This window comes from Hakea prostrata, chromosome 1 (assembly GCF_041222555.1).
Source record: "Hakea prostrata isolate BN-2017 chromosome 1, UWA_Hpros_2, whole genome shotgun sequence".
Lineage (NCBI taxonomy): Eukaryota > Viridiplantae > Streptophyta > Magnoliopsida > Proteales > Proteaceae > Hakea > Hakea prostrata.
The window spans coordinates 61,789,143-61,813,808 of record NC_142600.1 but is presented as its reverse complement, the minus strand read 5'-3'; the positions used below and the strand labels follow the sequence as shown (position 1 = coordinate 61,813,808).

The window sequence follows — 24,666 nt, the reverse complement described above, 5'->3', positions numbered from 1 at the left end:
TCTTACTGTCGTTCTTTCTCAATGATCCAGTATTATGGTTGAATACAGAGATAAGGCTATATTTTTCAGCATAGATTTAATGGTGCATTTTCCTACACTTGGTACCCGTCAATCAACCTAAAAAAACCTGACCGTTGACCTCCATATGAACCCACAAGATCAATATCAACCTGATGTGTCTTTCGTACCCATCATCAACCTAAAGAACCTGACCATTAATCTACATACGAACCCACATGATCAATACCAACAGAATGAAGTCTCCTCAATTCATTACTTCCACAGAGTCCAAAACACTGAAAAACCCTAGGAACACATCCCCATACCAAAAAAAAAAAAAGAGGAATCATACATTCGATCAATCCAACAAAGCCTTCTTTATTCACCATACACCGATCCTCTCTTTCCTGAATCTTCACACACCTCCGGCGATGATCCACCAGTCCTTGCTATGATACCACTTGTTAGAATTACGATTGTACAATCGTATTCCTAACAAGGAATTTAACGTAATTCTACAAAACTCTGTTTTCATCCACCAGAGACAGAATTTCATTATTTCCTAAAAACCTCACACTACTCTCACACCTCACAAAACACTACCCTTTGCTTGCTCTCCAGCCCCTCCAAGGATCAAACTCCATGATGAAATCTCCAATCCCTTATAAGGATGGATTCATTCATCTAAGTTATCTCACAAAGACTATTTATACAAAAACTCAAATCCCTAATCCCTATATAATTACAATTTATCTCCATACAAATACAAGTAATTGACCAAAACCCTAGACCAATTACAAATACAACCCAAACTATTATTATATAAACCCGCAAAATACAAAACACCAAAACCCAACACCCTTGGCACAACTTGAGATAATTCTTCAAGAAGATGCAATACAAACCAAAAGAATGAATCACTATATCCAAGAAGAATAATGTGTCATACCCCTTTTCTTGCTTTAGATAATCATATACAAAAGTAAAGCTGGGATCAAGTAGCAACCCTGAAGTTTCTTTAGACAAGATTCCATTATTTCTTTACCTCCCTTATATTTGATGCTATTTTCATTTTGAACGATTTCAATTTTAACAAAATTTTCTATGAGCTTTATTCTAAGATTCCTTCTTAATCCACTGTTTTGACTGCTTTGTTGGATTTTGGCCTCTCTGCTTTCTCATGCTGAAGTTCTTGTGCTCGCTAGAACCAGGCTTGTTTGAGGATCCACTGGGTTTAGTTTTCATAATAGCTGTGTGAGATGCATCTTTGCGGTGCTTCCCAAACGGATCTTTGGTGGATGTCGCAGTGCTAGGCTTGTTTGAGGATCCACTGGAATTTGTTTTTGGATCAACTGTTAAAGATGGATCTTCACTTTGTTGCTCAATGGGATCTTCAGGGGCTGTCATAGACTGTGAAGTGGTTTCACGAAGAAACATTCCTGGCAGCAGGACTTTCTCTCTTTTGGGCTCAATGAGGCCATTCTTTTCTTGTTGAACTTTCAATACAGCCTCAAATTTCTCTCTTCTGATAATCTCCGCATCAGAATGGAGAAGCACACCATCATCATCCACTTGCGCCCCTTGAAAATCCTGAAAATCAAACAAAAGAATATATTGTTCAAATTCAAACAGAGCTAATTTTCCAAAACAAAATTTCTTTAACAGCAGGGTTTTTTAAAAAACTTCTAGATTCTGTAAAAGAAAATGGTTCTTTCCAAGAAAAAAGGAACTTGGTGGGGAACAATACAGCCAACTCAACTCAACCAAGCTTTTCCCAGATACAAGCTTGCCTTCCAGTTTCTCATGAAGGATTCGGATTCTGAGAGCTGCAACTCACAACTCTTCATTGCTTCTCAATCTTGCGTGGAGTCTTGCAATGAGCCAGAGTCTACTTGGGAGAGAATCATCAAAGGTAAGTATTTTCTTAATTCATCTTTCTTTGATCCGAGGGTCCAAAAGAAAAGGAGATCACTGCTATCAAATAGTATTTACATCTGTTACTCAAAATTTTGAAAGAGAGGGTTTGCAGACTGGGGAAGACTCATTTTTCTGGATGGACCCATGGATCATCGGAATTCTAGGTACATATTTACCTTTTGGTTTTTTTAATGCTAGTTCCTCCATGCTAGTTTCAGATTTTATTGTAAATGACAAGTTAGATAAAAATGCACTCCTGCAAGCATTTCCAACTCACTTTCACCCACATAATCCCTAATATCCCCCTAAGAATGACAAAAGATTCTTTGCAATTCCAAGCTTCCAGGAATGGGGTTTCCTCAACCAAAAAGGCTGTCCTATCTATTTCCTACCCACAAATTCCAAAGATTTACCCGCAAACAGCGGGCTGTTCTCTAGAAATCTAAAAAGCCTTACCCAAGCATAAAATCTATCTTCTGGAGACTATTGAATAATGGCTTCCCAGTTTGGATCTATTCTCGTAAATGGACACACTGTGATGCTTCTTGCAGATTTGGCAAACAGCAACAAGAAACTGTTGGTCATCTTTTCCATGGTTGTGTTATGACAAACCATTCAAAGGTAGCAGGCCCTTGAGGTATGCATATGACTTCTTGCCTAAATAATTCCATGCTAGAGATTTGCATACATATTTGTAGATTGTACAAATGGGATCTTTTTATTCTTAAGTGGGTTTTCAATGTTACCTTCAATTTGATATATAATTTGGCAAACTCACAATAGAATGAGATTTGAGAATTCATCTTTAAACCTAAAAAAGATTCTCAAAGAATCTAGTATTGGACTGCACAACTTGATGGGATGTTTTCTTTAACAAAAACTGTAAGAGAACACCAAGAAAATGAGTTACAGGTGCAAGTAAGTTTATCTTTACCTCCAATATGGATTATTTCCTGATACTGCTCTTTCTATTGCAGGTTGTACCAGACTAAAGACCAAGCCAAGCTGTTCGGTTTTTTGTATTGTAGAGAATGGAAGCTGTCTATATGCAAACAGGATATACTAATTATAAGCAGCAGTTAGAAATATTAACTATAGCTTTCTATCAAGGGTTAAAGATTGCTAACGTATTAAAGCTCCAAGTTCGCTTTGTGGTCTCTGATTTTGCTGAAGCCACAAAGACCTTGGCCATTTAACATAATACCCACATTGATTGTGATCTCTAGTAGTATGTCACTAAGTGGAAAACCAGTTATGTTTTGTAATCAGGCTGCTGCTGTTAAGTACTTGCGAGTTGCAGCTGCTTTTGGCTTTGGAACCAAGAACATCTTCACCATCTGATTGTAACCAAAGCCAGAAAAGTATACAAATTTTGTATGACACAGATGAAATAAATGAATCTTTGTCCTCATAAAAAAAGGGGATGCCTACTTGGATCTCTTTCTGTGTTGTCAAACGCTTGTAACCAACAAGGGTTTGCCCAAGTATCTTCATATCGTCAGCTGCCTAGCTAACACCCATCCCACATCCTAAACTAGCTGCAATTGGCAGCAGATGATGGATAATATCATCAAAGAGTTCCATATAGGTTGCTCCTAACTGAATGGTTGTTTCATGTGAAAATCAATTCATACAGAAGTCCTTTTGGCAACGTCCTTTTCCATCAAGATATATCAGACTAAATAGTCGAAGTAACTGGAACTTTTGGATGAAGATCTAAAAACATGTGTTTGTATCTTTAAGACACAATCAAATTATTGATGATTCATAACATTAGACTTGTATCTGACACTATTACTTCTGTCTCCATTATGTCTGTAAATGATAGGTGACCCTGCCATAGCACTGCCCAGTTATTTTCTCAAGAAACAGGCTGTCATCAACTCTAAGCAATCCAAGACTACAGGAGCTGAAGAAGATCCAGCACAAAATTGGACTTTTCTTTCATTTGATATCGACCTAGGGCATAGATATGGGTGTTGAGCCTTTTTCCCACAGGTTAATGAGGTCATGGGCATACTCTATGAGCCTAAAAGTTAACTGTCTAGCCTAAGTGTGAAAATAGCTTCATTGATTGGTCTAATTATGCAAATTCTGTCAACTAAAGTAATGAGGGCAGGAGATCTTTTATTACATTTTTCTTTTTTCAGTTTTAAGGGTCTAAGTCATAAATCTACATAGAGTCCCAGGTCTCTTGGGTTTTCCAGTTCCATTTCTCAGAAAAAGAGGGAAGAATACAATTACAGATTAATGAGTTAAGACTTAACACTGCAACCTTGAATGTGAATACTTCTTGTGTGGACATACTTGAGTGTGCTTGCTGCCCCTGGTGGTTCAACTACAGGAAGCATCAAGGTACTTAGGATTGAAAACCTAATTCCTTTTGCTAATTGTGGAATACATTCAGCCATCTTCCTTGATCGTTCAGGTGAGGATGATTGATCCCCATTCCTCTTCTTTCGCAGGCCAAGCCAACCATTCATTGGACACCCTCCCCCCCCCCCCCAAACAAAAAAAAATCATTGGGATCCACCTATAGGCTATAGCCCATATTCACCATTTGGATCCTCCCAAATCCAACCCACAACAAACCCATGTCATAATCCATCTTGCTGCTCACCTAACCACCATAAACCCTAAGTTTCAAATTCAAACGAAGCTGCTGTTTTAAAATCTGCAACTACCTTCTTGAAGTACACAAGTTTTTTTCACAGGGAACCTACGCTATCCAATCCTCATCCCCTTTGACCACATTATCCCCATACTGTCCTGACAAAACCATCCAGATGGGGTTGCAACCTCACCAATCACCAGCCAATTATCTAAAATTAGCTTCCAACCTTCAGTCCTACTCCTTATCCTTTGGTTCCCAAATTCAAGATGGGTCTGATTGAGATCTTGGTATAACTGGTCCTTAGTTCATCCTATTCAACCTAGGGCTACATTAGAAGCCAAGAACGGTGGCTCTCTCCATGATAATGTCAAACTTTATAGTAGACCACCAGAAGTCAATCCAAGGAAAGAAGCAAGATCTTACCCCTTGGATAGCTGAACCGAGCTCTCTTCTGCAACTTGCTTTTTAGCATTTGAATCCAGTCTCTAGTGGTTTTTCCTTCCCTTCACTTCCTAACAAAATTTTCCTCTTTTAATCTCATTTTTACTCCTTCGTGTCAGCCTTACTGATCAGTTAAGCATTGGGATTGGAGCAGTTAGTCATATCAGTCAGGATCAAGATTAGGCATTTAGGCCAAGCAATCCAATCTGATCCTGAATAATGAAAGCTGATCCTCCGTGTCTGACTTTTTGCCCACATCTGGCTTTCTTGTATGAATTGATTACTTTAGCAAGTTGATATTATCTCCAATTAATTACATTCCAAATTTGCTAAGTACGAAAAATATGTTTCATTAAGTCAAATCCTGGTCTAAAATCCCACAAATAAACAGTTTTCATCTTTTCATGGGTAGAGGGAATGAGAATAAATGATTTGGTCTAAACTGACCTATCATTTGAAATCATTCATCCATGACCAATCATTTAAAACCATGACGTATTTAGCAATAGGGTCTCTTTCTTTTTTTATCCCCCTCCCCCCTTTTCCCTGTTCCCTTTTTTTCTAGTCTTGTAGTTTCAGTGAGGATTTTCATGCAAGCTCCATGATACAGCGTCTTACCAGTAAGTGCACTGGGTTTTTTCATCCATATCCATGATACAATGTCATACCTGCATTAGATATCTATAACAGTGGTCCCACGGTGCAACTCAATAATAGTACTTCACAATGCCAATAACGCAAAAAATGTGTTAACAAACAAGGTAAGAACACTAAAATTTGCAGCTAGTCCCAGTGTTTAAAAATCATACCAACTGAGATGAAGAGGATTCAACCAAACCAACCACATGTTCAATATCCTTCGCATAAAAAATTTTGCGACAAACAGGACATTTTCCCAGTTTCTCCATTATTCCACTCGTATCTGAGCAACAAATACAATTCGACGTTAGGTAAAACCAAAAAAAAAACAAAAATTGGGTTTTTTTACATTCAAGTTTCAACACAAGCAAGATATATTCTTGGCTCTTAAGAATAATTTCATATTACATTACAAAAACAAAGGTAAAATTTCTTTTTCAAAAATAGGACCAAAAAAAAACCTGCAGCATACATGCAGAGAAAGAGGAAACATATCTAGAAAAATTTAACAGAAAGAAAGATGTAAGAAAAATTAATAAGACGAGTTTCCACCCACAGAAACACCAAAACCCTGACACCTCACGCTTATCCCAAACTCATACCATCCCACTCACTGCAATCAGCATTACTTGGATAATGCTTATGGCAATAAATGAGGAAAGGAAAATTCCCCAGCTGCATTTGTAACCTTATTGTCCAACTTCATTATGAAGATGGTCTTCCCCTTTCATACCATCTGCAACAAGGAATGATTACTCATTGCTGAGAGGGGGTATAGGTTGTTTTATCTCTTTCTAGCTTGGACCACAGTAGTCAAGGAATTGACGCCCAGACATCTAGGCATCTGATGCAGGACCCCATTAGAGAACAAAACCAAGATGGACAGGGTTTCGACCTTCTTCTGGCTCCCTAGGATATTTAGGATTTATATTTATTTGGGAAAGATACACCTTTTGAATTACAAATCTTATTAGCCAAAGTCTTAGGAAGTAATTAGGAGACAGAATTTGATTATTGCTGCATTAGACCAAAACTCTTTCCTTCTAAATATATGCTAGTGACCCAATTCACTGAGCAGAGCGAAAAGATTACTTGAGTTTGGTCGTGCCTGCATCCTGTGTGGTGTTTGTGGGATTATCTTTCCAACACACACACACACCCCTTTTTTTTCTTCCTAAGATCTGCCTATCTCTGGTATCTGTCAAACGAACCTTTCCCATGAGCGATTCAAACAGTACTCTCCCCTTCCCATTCAACTTTCCAGCTGTGAGTTTCATAACCAGATTCAAGCCTGGTTTGAGATCAACCACCTGGGCCTGTTTGGGTCATTGATTATCAGCAAAACACCAAATATTAGATCTGTTGTTAGAATGCTCCTAAGGACCCTCCGATACCACAAATTTTAGACTGAACAAATCAAAGGTGAGCAAGTTGTATACTTTAAAAGTAACAGAGGTCTCCTTTAGTTATCTGGTGTCGAAATGTTGCAGACATAGTTGTCACGGCGACGAGGCGATGCAAGGCGGTTTAGGCTAATTGAGGCAATGAGTCGACGAGGCGCCTCCGAGACGCTTTTGAGGCGGTTGAGGCGTTTTAAGTGAAAATTTTAGTGTACATCTCATTCACTCTAAATCTATCATATCTTATATAATAAAAAAACTAAATATCAGACTACCTCAAGTCATCCAACATACTACAAACCACACATAATAGGTCCTAAATAAAAAGTCGCTAGAAGAAAGGAAGAGAAGAAGTTGTTTGTCATTGGCCACTGCTTGCTGGAGTGTCGTCGCAGGAATGGAAGAGAGGAAGAGAGGAAGAGAGAAAGAGATTAGGGATTAGAGTGAGAGTGTGAGACTTGAGTCAAGAACTTATTCTCTTTCGATTTTGTTTGTTTTTATTTTTATTTTAACATTTGATCACATGTAGCATCATTATACATATGCATATAGGTTCAAACAATAGATACTTTACAATCGGAAACTAATAAGTATTTCAATATATGCCTTCAATTAGGCATCTTTCTCGTGATTTAAAAAAAAAAAAAAAAAAGCGGACGCCTTATTGCCTAAAAATAAAGCGACGCCAATTTGAGGCGCTCCGAAGGAGCCCAAACGCCAAGGCGACGCCTTGACAACTATGGTTGAAGATGAATCCCATTTTCATAATTTTGTTATTTTGATTATTTAAAACCTTATTTTCACCATTGCCCTCCCTCCTAATTCCTCTATTTCCTATTTTTGTCGCTAGTTCCTAGTTTGCACTTTGTACTTAGTACATTATATTCCTTCTCTCTTATTTTGGAGTTTCAGTAAATTACAATTCTTACACAACTTAGTACATTAAATTATAATTCTTACATCCCTTATGGACTTCAATGATTCCACAGAATGGCCACCCCCATATAAACATTGAATTATTTATCACTTAGCCACTTTACTTTGGATTAAGTGTGTCCTTGCTCTGGTGGGCCTATAACCAACCCAACAAGGGTTATTCCAAACCAAATATGCACCAGCGTTAAGGTATGTTGTTGGTATCATCATGCATCCAGGCCCTCCCCAATGCCTTGGATTCCTTAGACATTGTGACAACTATGCTGTAGACTACCTGACTTTCCTTTTATGCCACAATAAGCCTTCATTCCAAAAAAATAAGTTAAAAACCTAGTTCTCTTTGGAGTTTTTTTTTTTTACTTTTTTATTGTACAGCCTATTCTTATTACAAAAAAGAATATGCAAGTCTGTAAATCAACACTGAAAGTAATAGCCAAATTGGAATGGTTCTGGAAATCTATTTTGAGGAAGCACTTCAAAAGTCTGGGACCAAAACTACCTTCCTGTTTCCACATTATGGAAAATAAAGTTCATTCAAAAACATCAAAACTTACATATGATTTAACTAATATTAGTACACCAATGGTGCAACGGTCATATACACAATACAATTTAAGTTTCCTAGGTTTCTACCGATATGTGATTATAAAGTTGAAGTGCTTTAAAGAATATTCAAATTGAAGAAATAAGTTGTTACAAAATAGACCGTAGAGCTAGCGAATTGTTTTTATTATTTCCGAACAAACTTTTGAATTTTATCCATAAAAAAGGGCAAACCTAATGCAAAAGGCTTCCACACAAGCCGAGTTCCCCGGGGGCTATTTCCCTATGCAACCGTACCCCCAACAGTTTTTGCTAAGAGCCTGTTCCAGTACCTTGACCTCAGGCTACAACTATGGTCCACCGACCACTGTGCCAAGGCCCTTTTGTTTTATTCATTGAAATAACAAAACAAAAAATACATCGTGATACCTTGTGAGCACCTTGTGTCTCCAAAAGGAAGATTGATTGAATCTGAAGAATTGGTTGAGCTGGTTCCATTTTGATCATTCAGCCACTTCCACCATCTGATAATGCATTCACTGCAAACTAATAGCAACTTATGAACTTCTAAATTAGTTGGGCAAAAAAAAAACTTCAAAATTAGCAGATACAGAAGCACAATTAAGGAGAAATAAGAAACTCAAATTTTACCTGTGGAAACAGTGAAAACAAGACATCAGCTTCATAAATGGCAATGAACTAGTTTCCTTATCTTCTGGAACCAAGGGATATAGACATAACGAGCAATCTCCATCAGGATGATTCATGTTGGAAAGTATCTCCACTGCTTCCTAGATACAGTTCAACAAATCAATATCCATGGAGAAGATATCACAATCAACTTATATATGATTAAGTAAATAGGACTATCAGGCTGCAAATGATTTTGAGTATCACGATTAGCCAATAACTTCCAATTATCCACAATAACTCTAATAACATCTATGCTAAAACAATCAAACTTGGCTCCAAGGAATCAGTAATGTTCACATTTTCTTCTTGATATCAGATCTTTAGAATTTTTTTCCCTTTTATTATTTAAAAAAAAAAAAACCACTGAGATAATGGCCTTTGCAGTCTTTTGATGGCTTGTACCAGTTCAACGTAGGAGATCCTCTTCTCTCTTTTTACTCAACTTAGCCACACTTTATCTAGTATATCTCAGGTGCATGATTAACTGAAACAATAAAAAAAGGAGAAACGAGAGGAGGGGGAAAAAAGGAAGGGGGCAGAAGAGGAATATCACAAACCAAGCTTTTGTATGGGGAGCATGCCATACCCAAGCACCAGAGCAACACACATAAAAGTGGAAGAAGAAGCAAGAATTTAAGGATCCCACGATAAACCAACAGAAAATGAAGTCTTCCGACACACATCTTTTAAGCCATATGGGCTAATGATTTCGTTAGTATAAAGATAAGTAGATAACTAATTCCCAAGATAACCCACATGTCAATTTGGTCAGCTAACCCTAACTTACTTCCCTTCAAACCCAATGACTTAGTACGTAACATATCTTCAAAGTGGCTCAACCCACTGCCTAGACAGCAGGAACACTAACAGATCACACCTAGTAATGGGGCTATAAGTAAACTAAACATAGCTTCAAATTAAGGCAAGAAAAACCAACAACCCAGGCTGTCATCATTGAATAGTCAACAAACAGGTCAGATTTTTGAAAATTGGCCTGAAGTCAAGCAAGACAAAGTTGAATAGTTAAGATGAGTGTACAAATTATTCAGGAGCCCCCCCAACCCCCCCCCCCCCAAACAAAGTCAGGAAAGGAAGAAAAATGGAAAAAGAAGAAGAAAGCAACAATGACTCTTGATATCAAATGATACAGGTCCACAGACTTAAATCTCAAAGAGGAAGCCCAATTAGGGCCCTAAATGCTGCTGCCCAGATGCATTAGTGGTAAAAGAAGTCAGTCTATACTCAGTTTTTCAGTAGTTTTTAATTTTTGGTTAAGGCTGGCATCATTGTAATTTCTACAAACTAAGTCAAGGCAGCAGAATCATTAGCTTAATTGTATAATCAGTAGTTAGTTTTCAAAGATCTCCAGGATTTCAAGGTCTTATTTATTGTTTAAGCTTCCAACTTATGTTACAGCTAGGAGTCCTATGTCTAGTAGGTTTTCAAGTTCTATTTCTTTTAGGATTCTTCATTTGTGCTTCAGATTTTAGTTCTATGACTATGAATATCTCCATTGTGGGAAAATAAAGTCAGGGTAAGTTTAGTTAATTGATGTGTGGATTTAATTGGAGAGCTACAATGTCAAGACGGCTGGGCAGTGTTCATCAGGTTACCAAGCAATTTTGGGACCTAGTGATGTAAACCTAGACTGAAGAGGTTCAACTAAAGGCCAGTCTTTTGAGATTTCAATTCAAAAAGTTAATGCATGCAGGTTTTAGTATTTCTGAGTAGTTGATTGAGGTATAAAAGAAAATCAGGGAGTAGTTGGGGATGGGGATTTAGAGGATTAGAAGAAGAACAATTAGGGTTGGGGATAATTCAACTTACTGCTGACAAAGATCTTCTTGAACAGCTAGTTGAACAATAGAAGCTGCTCTTGGAAAGTAAATGAGAAGTAGAGAAGAGAAAAAATCACATAAAAGGAAGGGAGCAGGGGTGGTCACACAACCATGATATGTCATTGTACCTCACCACCAGTGGCATAAATGAAATTCATCAATTTGTTTCAATATTGGACCCTATTGCAACCTTGTATAAAAAACAAAACAATAAACTCCTATTCTAAAAAGGAAAGGACTAGCCCAATCCTTAACCAATTAGATAACCTAAACTAACTACAAAAGTGAAAGAATATAGTAAATAGACTTAAAATAGGACTCTAGTTAAACTAGAGAAATAAATCTCATTTTAGTGCTTTCTACACATACTTTAGGCCCATCAAATTGACCAAATACAAAGTAAACCCATGGAATCAAAGGCCAAATACATATATGATCCAATCCTAGACTATTATTCCTAAGGTAGGAAGTCCAAGTTGGCGATGAATCTGCATGACGTAGGCAAGAAGGAAAGCCATTGGGCAGTGTCCGCTTCATTTACCAAAAAGATGTGGGACTTAGGCAGCAAACCATTGCCCTCCCTTTACCTCCCAAGTATTGGGACCTTTCTTCTACCCATTCTTTTTATTTTTCTTAAAGGTCTTGAAACCAAGAACCACCCACACAACATCCCCCCCCCCCACCTCCCCAAAAAAAATGACAAAAGGATCTAAAGTTGCAGCCACTCCATAATTTTTGAACCAGCTATCAATTTTGATCCAAATTTCATGTAGTGTCTCTATATACACACCAGAGGCAAAGCCAGGATTCAACATTGGGGGGCCAAATAATGAGAGTCCGAATCACCTCCCCGTCGAGGGAGCACTAACGCTTTTTCACTACACATATTATGTGGGGCCCGTGTGGGACCCACTGGGGACCCACATGTAAAAATACAGGTAAATTCTTAGGAGGATTAAAATATAGGTAATACAATTATAGTTAAATTATTAAAAACATGTTGAAAAGCATGAAGACTAAAATTGTACAAATAGATCTGTTAGAGTTTTAAAAAGTTGAAAAATCATGAATAGTGGTTATTAAATTTAGGAGTAAACTATTGAGAAAAAACTTTACAAGAATATTTTAGGTAGCTAAAGCTTAAACATTGAAATTTTTATTAAAAGGGATCAAAATTTTAGGAGAAGGTTTAGGGATTTGTGAGCTAGTTTCTAATTGAGTTTTAACTGTTTCTTCCTTAAACTAGGGTTTTAATTGTAACCCTTGGATAATTATGAATGAACTTTCCACCCATTAACTTTACCCTAAAAAATTCTTTTTAATATTTGGGGGGAGAGGGCCAAATAATGATATTTCAAACATGGAAAGAGAAAAATAAGGGGAAAATCAAGAGATTAAGAGAAAATTGAAAAAAACTGACCTCCCTCAGACTTGGGGAGCTCCACCTATGATACACACCATCACCTTTGATAAGTTTGAGTCTGACCCCGCATTTAAAATTCCCAACCAGGAGGTTCTTTAACTTTTTTGATGCCCTAAAATTCTGAAAACAATAATTTGGATCTAGCCCTACTACCCATTAGAACATCCAAACTTAAAGGATCATCCCCCAACCCCATCAGTCACATTCCTCTCCAAATTTCAGCCCATCTCATTAGTGAAAACCCCTTTTCCATGCCCCAAGAAAATTATCCCACCTCAAGAAAGCCTCCTATCTCAAGTAAACCACTCCATAGGCTATTTTTCCCTAACAGCTTGGTTTGGCTCTAAAAGCAATTACTCACAACAGTAACTCCCATAAAACTGAGCCATTGGATTCTCAAACATAGCATTCAAGGCGTCGCCTATGCGTTCTGGCCCTTTTTTTGGTCAAGATGACCTGGTGTCAACATGGTTTTTGTTGTCCTCTATTCCCTTTCCTCGTCTTGTCACCTTGACAACTATGTTCTCAAATCCAATAGACATGCTAGGAAAATGTTAGATTTTCAACTTTTGCCCTAGTTAAAGCTGGTTCTGATGAGATATTGTATATCTGCCCTCATTCAATTGAGTCAATTGAGGCGAAGTCATTGAAACTTTCAGGATAATTAGGAGCTGGTTCTTAGCAAATTTTGACTAGTATTTTGGAAGCATATGATAAACACACAAAGACATTAAGGCTAAAAGGGATCAATGCCTGAATATTACAATTTTTTTAATAGTTGTTTCATGCTACTCCTTGCATCTTCCTCAATTTGTTAATTAGAAAAAACGTGGTAAGTGGTAACTGGGCTATACTCAACAACTATACCCATTTTCACTCAAGATTGTCCACAAATTTGGTTGTTGGTATTTTCCCATATGCATATGGTGGTTTAAGAATGTCAAATTATTTCGACTTGTGCTTCATATAACAACAAGGACACTCATGGAAAGATGTAAGAATTAGCACAAAGGAACTGCATTTGGTCATCATTGACCAGGAAAAATTCTATTATAAAGGTCCCTAAAGACTTAAACACAGAACATTCTTGCAAAGAGAGGGGTTTCAAGTATATGTATAAATGTTATTAAAATATATTTAGGGAGTGACTGGAGTGAGATCTGTGGGAGAAAAAGGTAAGAAATTCCCCCTTATTGTTGGGTCACATAAGGGATCAACCCGAAACCCCTATTTGTTTGTGTTAATCATGGATGGATAAAAGAACATTCAAGACAAGATCCCATAGTGTATGCTCAATGATATGAGTGGGCAAGACAAGAACAAAGATTAACATTGAGTTAGAGATATGGAGATTAGTCCACGAAATAAGAGGCATTATGATTAGTAGATTAAAGAGTATATGAGGAGCACCTTTAATCATAAAACGATGGATAATGAAATGGTGAGAATTGAGAGAAAGTTTGCAAACTGACTACTTTACATATCTTCGACAAGAATAAATAAAAAGTATGACATACATAATGATGTTTTACAGAGAATTAAGTGGGACAGGTGAAGTCAAGAAGCATTGACTAGAGTATTATGTGATTAACATGTTCTTTTAAAGTTAAAGAAAATTTCATAGGACCATTGTTCGACCAGCTATTTAAGGAAAAATGTTTGACAATAATAGAAGCATTTATACACAAGCTAGGTATAGTAGAGAGAGGATGTTTAGATGGAGTTTACACCCGGTTGAGCCCTGATATCTTGATTATTCATCCCAAAAAAAGGATGTTAAGATGGACATGCAAATGAACTAAGAAGGATAGAGCAAGAAGTGAAAGTACAAGAGCTGATTTGGGAGCTGAGGCAATCAATGAAAAGCTCCAAGAATGTCATTTGAGGAGGTATGGCCATGTCCAATAGAAGCTCGAGGATATACTAGTATTGAGGAGCGATCTGATTTGGATTGATGGCTAAAAAAGCTATGGGCAAGCGGCAAGCCAAAAATGAACATAGGAGAGGTTGTCAAAAATCAGGAATGATATGTGGAGTTTAGGAGCTGATTTGGGAGTTGAGGCAATCAATGAAAAGCTCCAAGAATGTCGTTTGAGGTGTTATGGACACGTTCAATAGAACTTGAGGATACCCTAGTATCAAGGAGAGATCTGATTCCAATTGATGGAGCTAAAAAAGCCATAGGTAAGCCAAAAATGAACACAGGAGAGGTTGTCAAGAATCAAGAACGACATGTCGAGTCTAGAAGCTGATTTGGGAGTTGGGACAATCAATGAAAGGCTCCAAGAAAATCATTTGAGGCGCTATGGCCATGTTCAATAGAAGCATAGAGATAACCGAGTATCAAGGAGTGATCTGATTGATGGAGCTAAAAAAGCTATATGCAAGCCTATGGCAAGCCAAAAATGAATATAGGAGAGGTTATCAAGAATCATGAAGGAAATGTAGAGTTACGTATTGCAACAAGTATGACCTTATCTAGAGCCCATCGAAGGGCATGGATCCATATTTCTAAACCCCATCTAGCTGAGATTTTCCTAAATTCCAAGATTTTGCCTCTTTCCAGTACTTCCATATTCTAACATTTCTCTTCCCTTATGTCTTCATCCTTCATTTTGCTTCTTTTTGTCAGTTTTGCTTACCTTGTTATGCATAGATCCATGTAAGCCAACTCCATTCAGTTGGGGATATGGGTCAATTTGTTGTTGTTGTTGTTGTTTTGTATAACCTGTTGGTTACGCTGAACCTGTCATCATAAAAAGGTGATGCAGATTCATTACCATATTGCGCTGATTTCCTATGGAATAAATCTAGGATTGAATCATGCTATAAGTTTGAAAGGTTATTGCTCAAAAAGTATAATTTATTCATAGGCCCCAAAGTGGTATTCATAGTTACAATCTAAGTCCGACTCTAAGTAGGAAAAGAAATACAAAAACAAGTACAAGTAGAAAAACTAATCCTAAACTGATTAGGAAATAGTACACAAAATACGAAACCAAAATAGAAAAGACAAGAAAACATAAACATAAACATAATTAAAGTAGGATTTTTAAAGAGGAGTCCCACTCCAATTAGGAGTTTAAAGAGGAGTCTTACTCCAATTAGGAAACCTCTTGATCTAGCACTAGTGCTAGCTATTAACATCAGATCGAGGGGGACACTTCCCTCTCGCAACACTCCCCTCAAGTTGCACATAGATATCACACATGCCCAACTTTGTCAAAATAGGATGAAATGCTTGTCCAAGTAAACCTGTGGTGAAGATATTTGCTACTTGATCTTCACACTTCACAAATGACATAGATTATGCCATTTTCCAACTTTTCTTTTGTAAAATGTTTGTCATCCTCCACATTCTTTGACCTATTATGTTGTACTAGATTATGGGCAATGGTTATAGCAGTTTTTTGTCACAATAGAGCATCATGGCAAGAGGCACTGGAACACCCAAATTTTCTAGTAGACACAGATTTAGGGTTCCAAATAGGGCAGAATTACAACCAATTGTAGGGTAATAACTAGGGCCAAAGAAAAAAGGAAAAATTACATCTTTTTCTACTGACTTCAGTTCAGAATATAGACCCAAACAATTGCTAAAAGAAAAGAAAAAATTACAATCAAAGTGCTGAATTGTTTACTGTTTACAGCCCTAAAAGAGAGAGAGTAAAAGGGTAAGAACTGCTAAGGTACAGCAGAAAATATAAGATCTGCCACTAGTCTAGTCCTCCAAGGAAGATGAAATTTTTTCAAGAAAAAAGACGAACACTTCAGGTTGGGAGAACAGGTTCAGACCTGGTTTAGGTTTATATTTCATTTCAAATCATAGAGGAAAGGGTAGATCAAAGGAATCAAAAGAATTAGGAACAGACCTAAGATAACCTCAAAAGAAGTGTTGAAAAAGGATATGCATAGCTTAGGCCTTGTATCTAGTATGGCTTCAAATAGAGCTAATTGGAAGGTAAGGATCCACGTAGCCGACCCCATTTAGTTGGCAAAAGGCTTGTTGTTGTTGTTGTTTGTTAGAGGAAAAGAGAGCAGCAGTTTGGTTCATTCAATTCCTTTACTTCCATCCTCAAGAAAAAATAGGGTAAACAAGGCTGTGGCTAGGGTTTTCCCCAAAAGGAAAAACTGAAACTCACTTGTATAAGAAGAAGCTTCCAATTAAGTGACTCAGGAATAGGAGCTCCACAGTTGCAAAAAGAATAAATCAGTCTTTCAATGAAAAGTTGAGAGAAAAAGGGGCCTGCTGCGATTTTGAGGAAGAGCTTCAAGCTGTATTATTTTGGCAAAATCTCTTCAAAAGGGATAAAAATTTGAGCTTTAGGCTTTGATACCATGATGTAAGTTTGAGATATTATTGCTCAGAAATTATGATTTACTCAGGCTGCGTTTGTTTGCTGGAATAAAAGTAGGGTGGGAAAATTCTTGAAAAAAGTGTAAATTTCTTACTTTTCCCTTAAATCCCAAAATTGTAGATTGTTTGGTTGCTTGGGGTGGGAAAGTGAGAGACAAGCTTCCTTGAATCAAGGAAACTTGTCTAGTGATGTGGCAGCCCAACTTTCCCACCCCAAGCCATTTTAAAACCCCACAAATTTGGTGAGATTTTGTGGAAAAGTTTGGAAAAGTAAAAAGTGGGACCCACCACTATCACTTTTCCACAAAACCCTTTCCTTCTCCCTCACCCCAATACACATGGGGCCCACATGTTTTTTCTTTCCACCCCACCTTTGCAAACAAACGCAGCCTCATGGACCCAATGGGGTATTTATAGTTATAATCTGAGTGAATCCTACTCACAGTAGAAAAAATAAATATATAAACAAGTAAAGATAGAAAAACTAATCCTAGACTGATTAAGAAACTAGTACACAGAATAGGAAACCCCAATAGAAAAGATAAGAAGACAAAACATAATTAGAATAGGTGTTTAAAGAGGAGTCCTACTCCAATTAGGAAACTTGATCTAGCGCTGGTGCTAGCTAGCATTAGATCAAAAGGGATATTTCCCTCTCACAATAGATCAGATATGCATTTGGCCTTTGTTTTTCATGGGTTTACTTTGTAATTGGCCAATTTGACGGGCCTAACATATGGGCTGGAAGTAGGAAAATGGAATTTATTTCTTTAGTCAAGTTAGAGTCCTACTCTGAGTCTATTTCCATCTATTTGATTATCCTAGTCAAGTAGGTTAAGAATTGGGTTAGGTTGATGTAAACAAGGGTATTTTAGTAATTTCCTCAGACCTAGGGTTTGCCCAGGAAATTCCAGCAAAAGGTAGTAGGGGTTTTAGGGTTTTTAAAGCAATCTAAGCCTGCTGAATATGAAATTCAGATCTGAATTCTACTTGAAGATTGAGGTTCAGATTTAAATTTTAAATTCAAAGGCAAGTACCGGTTAGGTTTGGGGAAGGGCAAGGGCTTGCTGTCCTGCAGTTCAGACTTAAGGATGTTACTGTTCTGCAATTCAGAGACTGTCTTAGTGAATGAGGGACTGAGTTTGTTAAGTACTTAGGGTTTTCAAAATTCTGCAGAACCTTTTGAAGAAGATGAAGTGCAAGATTTTTCAAAGTTAGGGAAGAAGGGCTGAATTGAAGAAACTAACAATAGGGATGGTACCTAGGGGTTTATGCGATCCTAATGGAGATAGAAGAGACTTGAACAGAGCTGGGAATTACAGTTTCCTAATGGGAGTAGGATATGGCTGCTGTGGGGAAAAGCGGGAAAAGGGGTCGGTCACGATGGCTACGGAACGGGCTAGGGCTTGAAGGGAACTAAAGGGGAAGGGGTAGGGGTTAAGTGCAATGGGTTGGGGAGGGTTTTCTAGGCTCACACAAGAGGGGAGGGTGCTGAAGGACTACGGAGGTGGTGGGGCTGGGGTTGGGATCTTCAACTTACTTGGGGATTGATGAACTAGGCTGAAATGTTGAAGGAACTTGCTGGATTTGCAGAGTTGATCTTCTGAACTTGACTATTGATTGCTTGAAACAACTTGAAAGCTCTAAATAGACAACCGCAAGGTTCCCCTCAAAGGAACCCTGCCACTCACTGAGGCAATTAACAATCAAATTATTTAATTCATCAAATCTTAAAATAACAATGCATGAAGAGGCTATTTATAGCCTGAAAAACAGACTCTGACTCAACTTTGGAACTCCTTGACAGATAAGTTTTCAATTACGTCTCCAACTGGACTCTTGATAATAAAGTAACTCCTACCAAATAAGGAATTTTATCTTATCTCAACTAACTTGGGACTCATTCAAAACAACTTTAATTCAAACTGAACTCTTCCAACAAAATCAAACCTAACTCAAATTAACAAATTAGACCCAACAAAAATTCCAAAAAATTTCTAAAATTAATTTCAAAACTAAAATAAGGGCTAAAATGCCCAAAATACCCCTCAAAAGGGGTTTGGCCAACTTAGGGTGGCTTCTTGACACAATCCTGAGGACCCCAGTTGTGCATTCAGCCAGGGGGTGTTTGTGTTCACATCATAGGCTTTTTCTTTATGATTGGAGTCTATTGAGGCACTTACATTAGGTTAGAATAGGGCCAACATAAAAAGTGGATTTCATTTTTGAGGCACTTACATTAGGTTAGAATAGGGCCAACATAAAAAGTGGATTGATATATTGAATTTCTTTTTTGAGTTTTGATTATTGCTATGGTAAGGTACAATGGCATAGCATGGTTGTTTGACCATCTCCCCTCCCCCAACCTCCAGAAAGAATTTATGCGATTTCTTCTCCTCTTTTTCTTCCTCCCAAGAACTTCTAGCATTCAAGCTGTTGTTCAAGAAGACCTTCAACAACGAGTTGATTATCCCCAATTCTTCTTCTTTTAATCTTCTAACTTTCCAGACCATATTTTCCTTGTTTCTAAACTTTTTTTCCCAATAAACCGTAATTTCCAAAATAAATTCTGCCCAATCTGACCATTAGAACCTTCCAAAACTCAAACAGTAACACAAGTTACAGCCTCATCCTTCCATCCTAAGACACTAAACCAGACCATCTGCTAGCGAGTTCTGTTTTAAGATCTCAGAAGTCTGGCCCTAGGTAAACCCTCTTGAATCTAGATGATAGCTTTATTTTCTATATATCAATTTCACTGAATTTCAGAGTGGAATTATCTTATTTTAGTCAAAATTAAATTATTTTACCACGATTTAGTGATTCCGGATTGATTTGATGATTTCTAATTGTCATTAAATTTCAAAGATTTCTCCAAATTGTTCAGAAATTTGTTCTGAAATTATCGGTAAAATTCTGGAACTGAGGATTAATTGTGTAATATTGGAAATATGCAGGGGCTTCATCAGCAAGAAAGATTAGATTTTGGTTAAGTAGCACCCAAGGCTTGGAATTACCGTATCATTGTCAAACAAGGAAAGTCACGTTGTTACATCCTAATCGGATTCTCATATCATGAGAGGAAATCCAAATTTGCACAGGCCCAACCTTCCCATTAAATTAATTAAGCAAAGAAGCGACATTAGTTTTCCCTCATGGATCCTTTCACTTATCTCTCTTAAATCCTTAAACCACTCAAACACAACCTACCTACCCACTCACGTTTTTCCTTTCCTTTGTGGGCTCTCTCCCCTTTTCCATTATAAAATATAAAAAGAAACAAAATCACACACCACCTCTGATATATACCCACCACCTTAGCCTGTAAACATATATACAAACCAATTAAAGGAGAAGAAAGAGGAAGAAGCGAAGAAAAGCTTCGACCGTGGACTTGGACTGATTCGCACGATCTTCGTTTGTGAAGTTTTCATCCTCTATTTCTTTTTGAGAACCCTGTTTTCTATTAAAAAAATAATTAAATAATTAAATAAAATAAAATATTGTGTTTTCTTTCAATGTCCATGTTCTAAATTTCTTCAATCAAAGTCGTAGATGGATCCCTTTATTTTCTTGGATGATTGATTAATTTTTTTATACAATTCATGTGTTCTCTGTCTCATTTTTAATGCTTTGGGTTGACTAATCACCACTCTATTGATCTTTGATGCATTTTTTATGTACTTAATTGTGAATAATTCGTGTGAGCTCAAGGTAAATTGAACGGTGAGTTGTTACACCAAGTGCGTCGTAGTTCAAGGTGGCTTATTCGACCTTGCTAGGTTTAGGTTTTCCACAAAATTTCATGTGTTTGCCAAATTACATCCGATTCATCACTGATAGGATGATTTCAAGCAAACTAGGGACTTTAGTATTGTAATAGGTGTAAGTGTCTACTTGAGGGAATTCTACCAACAAGAAAAGGGATTGATTGAATTGTGTTATTGAAATTTGATTGTTATCCTTGGAAATAATTGGTGAAATTGAATTACAAGAGAAGCGAATATTGGTACGTAATTTGGGTTTCGAATTGGTCTCCGAGGAAACGATCTCTACTCATTCTATATTACTCGGTTTGATTCCGTGCACTTGCGGATTTTTTTTGGGGGGGGGGGGGGGGTATTTGCATAAATAGTATTAAAAGCTTTATCTTATACGATTTACATCAGACAATGACAAGCTTAGTGTGACAATGCCCTTATTAAATTTACTTCTATCAATATTGGTATAAACAATGTCCCACTTCATTGATAAGTTTGAGCATTATATAAGTACATTTTAAAGTTGGAGATCCCCCCCCCCCCCCCCAAAAAAAAAAAAAGAAGAAAAAAAACGATGAAAGTAGATCACTTCCCAAATCAGTTACCTTTTCTAGATATTAGTAGAGTTCAGATAGTTACCTCACAAAGGGCTACAAGCATTAGACATGAGGAGAGTTCACGAGCTTTGTCTTGAATAGTAGTAATCAGATGTGCTTGTCGTTCCTCATCAAGGCCCTTGGATTCTATGATATCAATGTGAGGCAGTTCCTTAGGATACTGCCATAGGAAAGACAATAAGATGTAACATAAGTGTAAAAGCCAATCAATAACAATCATATAGCATCCACTAACACTACACTAGAATTCTGAATAGGTTTTTTTTTTTCCCTTTTGGGGAAAATCTGATCATCATTTGTCACCTATGAGGTTAGAAGCCCTAATTCTTAACCTTCCACCTCTACTGTCTCCCAGCTATGGGTAACTTTCTGAAATTTCACCGCATGAGTTTAGCGTGATCTATTTGGTCAAAATTCACAGGATGTGTTGGGGATGATGAGAAGAGTAGGGTTTGAATTTGGAATTATAGTAATCTTCAATGGAGATATCACCATAAGGAAATCTTAGGGATATTTTCCTAGGATAAGGAACTGAAGTTTATAAATGTCAAAATAGCTTGAAACTTGGAGGGAACATACGTAACGATGTAGGGATATGATCCTCCAGTTTGGTTGGGTTTGGATGGCTAAATTGGAACATATGGAGTTTCCTGGTTTTAGGGAGAACGAAAATTCAAGAAAATATTTATATCTTGAAAAGTTGAAATTGGCTGGTTAGAATTGACTCTAACTAGGATCTAAGGTCACTAGGGTTTGGGGGGGGGGGGGGGGGGATGGCATGCCTGAAGTTTGGAATAAATCTGATCCTTAGATTGGTATAGATCAGACATTGAATTTTGCGTGTCATGGGAAGTCCAAAATTCTAAGAAAATTTGGGGGCATGAGGGAACGTGATACAAAATGGGGGGGGGGGTGTTGTCTGCCAGACACCTGGATGGAGGAGCTTGGCTCAAATTGCAATGGAATCTTGAAGGCCGTCAATTCATCTAGTAACAAGGGCTTGGCTCAACTTCATCTAGAACCTTGGGGAATACTAAACTCTCGAACCTTCACTAACAAAAGTTGACATTCCCCTTTGCAGCAGCAAACACACATAAAAGCACCCAATGCTTGAGAGGAAGTATCAGATAATCTGAATTTTCGTCTATTTCATAGACAGGGCACCTTTATAGCCTTAAACATGAAATCCTACTACAATTAGGACTAGGAATCGAATCTAAGGAGGAAATGAAAATGCAGCTACGATTGTTCCATTATTGGACCTTTACAAGGACTATTGGGCCCAATCCGTGGGATAATTATTGAGTCAAAAGTAATTAAAAGACAGACTTAAATATAAGACCTAAAAGGCCTAGACTGCCCTTATGGTTGGGCAGAATGACTAAACTGCCCCTGAAATCACTAACACTGGAAGAAGAACAAGGGAAAAACAAAAGCTAAGCGTGGAAGAAAAAAAATGACCTTAAGTGCTGCTGGGAAGCCCTAGCTGCTTCGCAGCAAGCTTAAGGGCTCCACTGGGGTTTCCAAGAGCATGGCTGCAAGTCTAAGGGCTCTAATTAGGACCAGGACCTGCATCAGATCAGGTGTTTCCTCTCTCTACGCCATGGTAACAAATTTTGGAAATTTGCTGAGATTTCACAAAATTTTGGAGGTTTCGACCCCAACAGAATAAAATGCAAGGCCGAATAGGTGCACCAAATTTCAACAAAGTTTTCGTGTTTCGACAAAATGCATTTATTTCGAGGGACTCTTTTGCAATTTTCAACACACCATATGTCAATGGAATTTCAAACATTTCGAGCTAAATTTCAACCCTAGGCTTCTTTCTTCTTCATTGCTTCACCTATACGAGTGATTCTTTGCTCAAATCAAGGCATTTTTACCACATTTTTTTTGGAAGACCCGGGGCAGAGATGAATTGAGCCTTCTTCAAACCTTTGGGTATTTTCTCCATATTGAGATATCCCATCTTTCCCTAAACTTTCTTCTTCTTTTTTCTTTCTTCTTTTTTTTTTTTAATATAAGCATAAAAGTCATCCGAATTACAAGAGAATTTCAAAATTATAAATGCTTCTAGAATCAAAAGAACTGTTACCTCAAGACCTGCTCGTATTCCAAGAATAACTTCCACAAACTGCAGTAGGAGGAACACAACAAAAGTAAGTCATAATAAAAAACCAGACATAAATAATGAAACAAAAAATTCAATATACAACAAATTTTTTCTTCAGGGAGGTAGTCCCTGTTAATTGATTATATATTGTACAATAGTACAGGTAGTCTGCGTGTGAAATCACTGAATTTACAGATTGGAAACTAATCTTAAGAACAGTAATAAACACGTTTTCATGTATTTAGAAACGCTTTCATCATCACAGAGTACAGACACAGGCTTAGTTCCATGTCTACTGAAAGAGAGAGACAAATTTTACCTAATGTAATCGTTCAAGAATCAACTCGACCAAATTTTACAGAGAAGAACCGTGAAACACCATTGATAATTGAGAATGAACTCAATTGAAAAGGGCAAAAGAATATACGACAGAAAAGCTGAATAACTCACAGACAAATTTTACAGGAAACAATGAAGAACAATTTATATCAAGAATGACTTCGAAAATATTTTACAGAGAAAGAACCCATGAACCGCTATTGATAATAAAGAATAAAATCCAATGGAAAATGGCAAAAGAATATGCGCAATGGGAAATCTGATTACCTGTTGGGATGAATCATCGGCAGTTCGTGGCTTTATGTGAACGTGAATATGAGGAGGGAAGCTCTGTATCACCAAACAATCGTCGTCGTACACAGCTTGAACGGCTTCGACTTCGAAGATCACTTCTTCTTCCTCTGCCATCGAAAGTGCTTAGGCGGTGCGGGCGATTAGAGGTGCCTGGCTTCGGATGCACAGACCAACAAACGCAAGCAGCCAGGCACCGCTTCTAGGCTTGCAGCCTTAGAAAATTTTGAAGGTAAAATTGGAAAAAGGCGGGGTAGTAGAACTGTTGAAGCAAGGACACTAGCTTTACCATGATTCCAAAAGAAGGGACGAAATTTAATTAATTATTAATTAAAAGTGCAAATACCTTCTCTCTCTTTTTTCTTTGTTTTGGTAATTAAAAGTGCAAATACCTTCTCTCTTTTTTTTCTTTTTTTTGGTAATTAAAAGTGCAAATACCAAAAGAAGCAAAAATACCCAAATCGCACCCTTTTGCTAGTTGACATGATGTCATTTAGTAAACCTTGCAGCTGTATTCCATCAAGGCTTATTTCGGACAACGTTTTCTTGGCCTGTGAATTATTTCATTATATAAGGAATAGCAAAAAGGTAAGAAGAAATACATGACCTTCAAACTATACATGAAAAAAACATATGATAGGCTTGAATGGGGATATACTGACACTACGCTATTGAAGTTGGGGTTTAATTGAAAGTGGACAGCTATGTTGATGAGTACAATTAAATCAGCTTCCTACAAAATTC

General features: G+C 37.4%; 1 protein-coding gene across 2 annotated transcripts; it reads right to left on the bottom strand.

Moving 5' to 3' along the window:
- Window positions 1-596: 596 nt before the first annotated feature.
- On the bottom strand, window positions 597-24,160 carry LOC149029313 (RWD domain-containing protein). 2 transcript variants are annotated; one of them, XM_089141490.1, is made up of 7 exons: window positions 23,899-24,160; window positions 23,275-23,313; window positions 21,202-21,339; window positions 9,142-9,281; window positions 8,920-9,029; window positions 5,782-5,894; window positions 599-1,590 (listed from the first exon to the last, which is right to left on the bottom strand). In XM_089141490.1, exons 1-7 carry the CDS (start codon window positions 24,037-24,039, stop codon window positions 1,117-1,119), a joined length of 1,155 nt encoding a protein of 384 aa, XP_088997616.1. In that variant the 5' UTR covers window positions 24,040-24,160; the 3' UTR covers window positions 599-1,116. The 2 variants fall into 2 exon arrangements, with proteins under 2 accessions (XP_088997620.1, XP_088997616.1); XM_089141494.1 differs by lacking the exon at window positions 21,202-21,339 and having other exon boundaries at window positions 597-1,590.
- Window positions 24,161-24,666: the final 506 nt, after the last annotated feature.

Coding starts and splice junctions, on each gene's coding strand:
- LOC149029313 (XM_089141490.1), bottom strand. CDS start 24,039: ATGGCAGAGGAAGAAGAAGTGATCTTCGAAGTCGAAGCCGTTCAAGCT. Junction 23,314..23,898: donor CCGATGATTCATCCCAACAG/GTAATCAGATTT, acceptor CTCCTACTGCAG/TTTGTGGAAGTTATTCTTGG. Junction 1,591..5,781: donor AATCCTCTTCATCTCAGTTG/GTATGATTTTTA, acceptor TTTGATTTTCAG/GATTTTCAAGGGGCGCAAGT.